At 60.5% G+C, this 4786-nt stretch overlaps 1 protein-coding gene across 1 annotated transcript; it reads right to left on the bottom strand.

The window, feature by feature from the left end:
* Positions 1-322: 322 nt before the first annotated feature.
* On the bottom strand, positions 323-4398 carry COASY (CoA synthase; the record flags this gene model as incomplete). Its single annotated transcript, XM_010284203.1, has 8 exons — positions 323-379; positions 668-814; positions 906-1003; positions 1644-1728; positions 2579-2643; positions 3089-3278; positions 3562-3693; positions 4184-4398. Coding segments are annotated over 8 exons (989 nt in total), but the record flags the coding sequence as incomplete, so codon positions are not given.
* Between the last annotated feature and the right edge of the window lie 388 nt (positions 4399-4786).

The raw sequence follows: 4786 nt of genomic DNA, 5'->3' as shown, positions 1-4786 counted from the left end.
CGGGAGGGAAATGGACAGCACACGGACCCGCACAGAGGGAGAAGCCTCTTTACTGTCATACGGGGCGGTCCAGGCCTCAGCACAGGCTCAGCCCTTTGGCCCGAGGAGCCGCTGCAGTGTCCTCCCCCACCAGGGGACGGCCGGACGCCCCCGGCCCCTCCGCGGGGCTGCACGTGGCGGGGGGGTTCCGCCCCCACGCCGCACTCCTCCCGGGCTGGCTCACTGACAGCACGTGATGCCAGGACATGGACCCTCGCCTCCCATCCCGCCGGTGTGGGATCCACGGGGTTGGCACGTGACGGTCGAGAGGAGCGCTACCCCCTCACAGGCTGCGGTCCTGGCTCAGGCGCTGCTGCAGGAGGTCCCAGGCCTTCTCCACCTGCCAGAGAACCCACATGGGGTGGCCAAGCCAGGGACAAGGCGAGGGGCACTACAGCACGGGAAGGGGCAGGAGCGTCACACAAGGGTCCCACACATCCCGTCCCATCCCTTCCCTGTTGCATTTACATCCCCAAACTCACCCCTCGTGGCCATGCCCAGAGGCACCCTCAATGGTGAGCAGCATACCCAGGCACAGCACTGAGCCCTCCAGTCCCTGTCACAGTCACCCACCTGCCCCTCTGCCACCTGAGACAGACCTCAGTGCTGCAGCCAGCCCGAGGCTCACCTGCTTGCGGGTGATGTCCGGCTCCCAGAGCGTGCACAGCACCACCTGCGACTGCTCCACCCTTTGGCTGTTGGTCATCTGGCTCTGCAGCCGGCTGCGAGCAGCCTCCTCGCTCAGCCCGTCCCTGGCCATGATGCGCTTCACAGCCTGGCAGGATCAGAGGGGACACTCAGGCGCTCGGAGGGGAAGCTGAGAACCAGCCCCAGCAGCAAGCAACAGGCCAAGGGACATCACCCACCTCCTCCTCCGGGATGATGGCCGTCCACACTTCATGGACCATGTCTTGCCAGCCAGCCTCCAGCAGCACGGCAGCATCCAGCACGCACACGGCCTTTCCTATGGGACAAGGCCATTTCTCATTACCTGGTAATTGCAAGGCAGCACGACTACTCCTTGCAGTCCAACTCAGCCAGTCCGCTTACACTCATAGTCACATTTTCCTGCAAACTGGCAGCACAGACACTTTACTGCTGAGCCAAAGAACCTCACGTGGAAAAGACAACAGCAGGCAGTGTTTGCTGAAAGGGCGCACCCGGGATGGCAGGTCTCCCAGGCACGGCAAGCCAATGCCTTCAGCCGAATGCCTATTGAACTACCACAGCATCTCCCAAGAGCTGGAAAAATTCTGCCCCCAGAAGGAATACACACCACACTCACTGCTGGAGCACTACACCAAAACCAAACTTGAAGTCACATGGGAAACAGAAAGCAACCTCCACCCTCCTTCAGTGTAGGAAGCTTGAGGTAAAGCCTGTCCCAGTTGCCAGCCCAGCTGAGTGAAGGGGTTTGCTCAGAGATGCACTGGTGAAAATCCCCAGCAAGCTGCCCAGCAGAGAAGAGGCGGGTCTGAGCATGGAAAATACCCACAGTGCTGCCAAAAGCTGCAGATTCCTGGGGGCTCTGAGTCATGGTGTGCTGTGCAAAACCATGCACCCAACTCCCACCTTTGTGCTGTGATGGGAGCCGCCCCAGTTACCTTGAGCATCTGCCTCCCCAATCTGCTCCTTGACCATCTGAGCTATCTCAGGCCACACAATGTCCGTGAGACTCTTCAGCTGCTCCTAGAAAGGACCACAACAGGATTTGGTTACTTGGCCTCAGAACCCCTGGGCAGCCAACAAGGGGATCACTGGTGGCAGCAGCGGTCACAGAGGGCACCCAGAAAGAACCTGCTAAAGCACAGGGACAGACCTGGCCCATGGCCTGCTCACTAAGCGCAAGGAAGGAAAGCTTCCACGCTGGCCAGAGGCGTGGATGGGGTCCATGACCCCTTGGCCCGCTGATGGGGTCAAGGTTCTTTTTCCTATTTTTTTACTTGCCCTGCCAGGCACAGCAGAATCTTGGTTTCTGCTGTGAGAGCTCCTTTGCAAAGACCTGCCCCACAGCACAGCGAGCTCCCCATGCAGCAGCACCCAGGTAAGACCCATCCTTCTCAGGGGAACCCCTCAAGCTGCGTTCACGCTTGGGCTGGAGCAGCCCGCAGGACCTGAGCGAAAGGCTGAGCACTGGCCCAGCCAACAAAGCCAGGCACAGAGGGTCAGGCTCGGCTGCCACATCACCAAGCCCCACTGAGCACAAGCCCAAACCTCGCCAGGGTCAGAGAGCACCGGCTCCACGTATGTCAGGACTGTTGCTCCATGCTGGGTGAAGGACAAGTGTGCGACAGAGAGGACAGGGATGGGGACAGGGAAGAGCAGCAGCTGCCAGGGCAAAAGGAGCATGTCCAGCACGCTGCTGACTTGACTACAGAGACAGGATCTGTATGTCCTGCCCTGTCTGTACGTCACTGCCAGCAAGTACAGTCAGGAAGGCATCATCAGCTCAAAAGGCTGAAAAATAAAAAGCCTCAGCACAGATGGAAAGCTCCCTGCTCATGAGATTAAATATTGACAGTCTCTGTGCCACTCTTACCTGGTTTCCAAACACTTTGGCCCCAAGGACTTTCCTGTTAATTGTCCCATCTTCATTCAAGATTTCTGCAAGACAGAAGCAGAACAGGCTTGGGAGGAATGAATCCAACTCACTTCCCTGCGGCAAGCCTAGGTCAAAGTGGAAGGATTTCTGCACGGGGCTCTCAAAAGGACCCAGAAAGGAGCTATAAAACTTGACCTGGCAGCTCATCACCTTACTCCAGAAAAGGACAGGGAAGAGCTTTTCCTAGACAAACAGCAGCCTGGTTTAGCCTTCCACAGCAGCCAGTTTACAGTAGCTCTGACATGGGACACGCAAGACTTTGGGAAAGCAGTGGTTTGCCTTGCTCAGGCCCAACCAAAGAGTCCCATCTGGGTGGTGTGGAGCCCAAAACCCATGGTGGGGGAAGGGAGTGCAGGCCAGGAGAGCTCCCTGGGACGTTAGGATAATGGCACATGCCTCCCTCCTCTTCCTCCTCCCAGTCTTCCCCACAGCCTTCGGTGGCTCTACCTGCCCCAAAGGCTGCCACAACCGGCCCGTAGGCAGGGCCACCAGGGACATAGACGGTGTGGCCCAGCTTGTCTGCGTCGATAAGGAACGCTCCCAGGTGCCCCAGGAGTTTGGCAATGGAGGTTTTCCCACTCCCGGTTCCTCCAGTCAGGCCGATCACGTACGGGCGCGAAGGCAAGGCAGGGTCTTGCTAAGGGAAGAAGGAAAGCCATTGCCAGCAGACAGAGGATGTGGGCACTGCTGGAGAAGGACCCTGACCACCTGGCCTGGAGACGGGCATGACAGGTCCTGGCCCAGCAGAGCAGGGGCCTGATCCTGCCGGGGGCCAGTACAGGCAGCAGGCAGGCAATCCTCTGAAACTTGTCCCCCCACAGCAGGGTGACGAGCTGGCTCTCCAGCTCCTGAGGCTGCCACCCCTCTCCCCAGCACACTGTTCCCATCACAGCCGGCGGCTCTTCCAAGCAACCCCTCACCCGTGGGGGCTGCAGCAGCGTCCCCAGCAGCCTCTGCCGGAGGCTGGAGGAGCTGATCTTCTCTTCCTCGTTCTGACTGTGGTCAGGGTCCTTCATCAAAAGGATCTCATAGAGAGACAGCTCGGGGAGCCCCTGCAAAGAGAAGAGACCCCTGAGAGCTGTCAGTCCCGGCAGCTGTGGGGACGCAGTGGAGGGAAGGGGTCTCAGCGGGAGGTCAAGGCCAGCACGAACGAGGCCGCAGCCTCCCCCAGCATCCCCACAGGGCAGCTCCATCCCCAGGAGGGACACATTCCTGGCAGCCGAGAGGGGAAGGGAGCCCACAGAGCTGCTTGTCTGACCCCAACCCTCCACACGTGTGGGGCTGGCAGCGCTGCCCGGGGTTGTGCTGTGTGCAGAGGCTGCTGCACCACCCGTGGGGCGCACGCAGCCGGGGGCAGCTCGGCACTCAGCACCCATCTGCAGGATGCTGACAGACACGTGCACTGGCATCCTGCCCTTAAGCCCGGGCCGTGGCACGCTGGGGCACCGAACAGCCGCGGCTGCTCACCAGCCCACAGCCAGTGGCAGGCAGGGGCAAGAGGGCAGGAAGGGGCAGCCCACCAGGCTCCTGCGCAGGCATTACGTTTTCAAGTCTCTTCTTGTTCACGGCCTCCCCTCCCCTGCGGGTCTCCTCGCTGACCACCAAGCACTGCAGATCGGGGTCTGTGACCGAGGGGCCGTAGGGGTCGACCAGAGGCACGATGTCGTAATGCAGTGAGGGCTTCACGTCCTCCAGGAACTCACGCAGCTTTGCCGCTCGCAGCTCATACGGCTCGATCAGCTCCATCAGAACCTTGTCTGCCAGGTGCCAGGAGGATGGAGAAAGCAAGAGAGCGTCCATTTAACAACACACAGCTCCTGGAGTGGCGGTGGAGAGCGACGGAAAAACAAGACCAGGAGTTGGAGACAAAACCCATCCATGACATTGGGAGGCTGCCTCCTCCAGCTCTCCTGGCACCCAACGCGCCCTAAGCTCCGCATCTGCATGCCTCGCTCACTGGCGTGGATAGGATGCCAGGTCCCCACCATCACCCTGCCCGGACAGCACTGCCCGGGCGCTTTGGGTGCATGGCTGCCGGGACCCCACGCGCCACGGGACCCCCAGAATGCCAGCTGCGGCACTGGTCCCTCTCGCTGCCCTGTCCCGGTCTGCAGCGGGCTGACACCTGGCCCCATACCAGCAGCA

Source organism: Phaethon lepturus, unplaced genomic scaffold (genome assembly GCF_000687285.1).
Source record: "Phaethon lepturus isolate BGI_N335 unplaced genomic scaffold, ASM68728v1 scaffold29613, whole genome shotgun sequence".
Classification (NCBI taxonomy): Eukaryota; Metazoa; Chordata; class Aves; order Phaethontiformes; family Phaethontidae; genus Phaethon; species Phaethon lepturus.
Note: the sequence above shows the minus strand (reverse complement) of the source record. Positions and strands in the feature narration are given on the sequence as shown.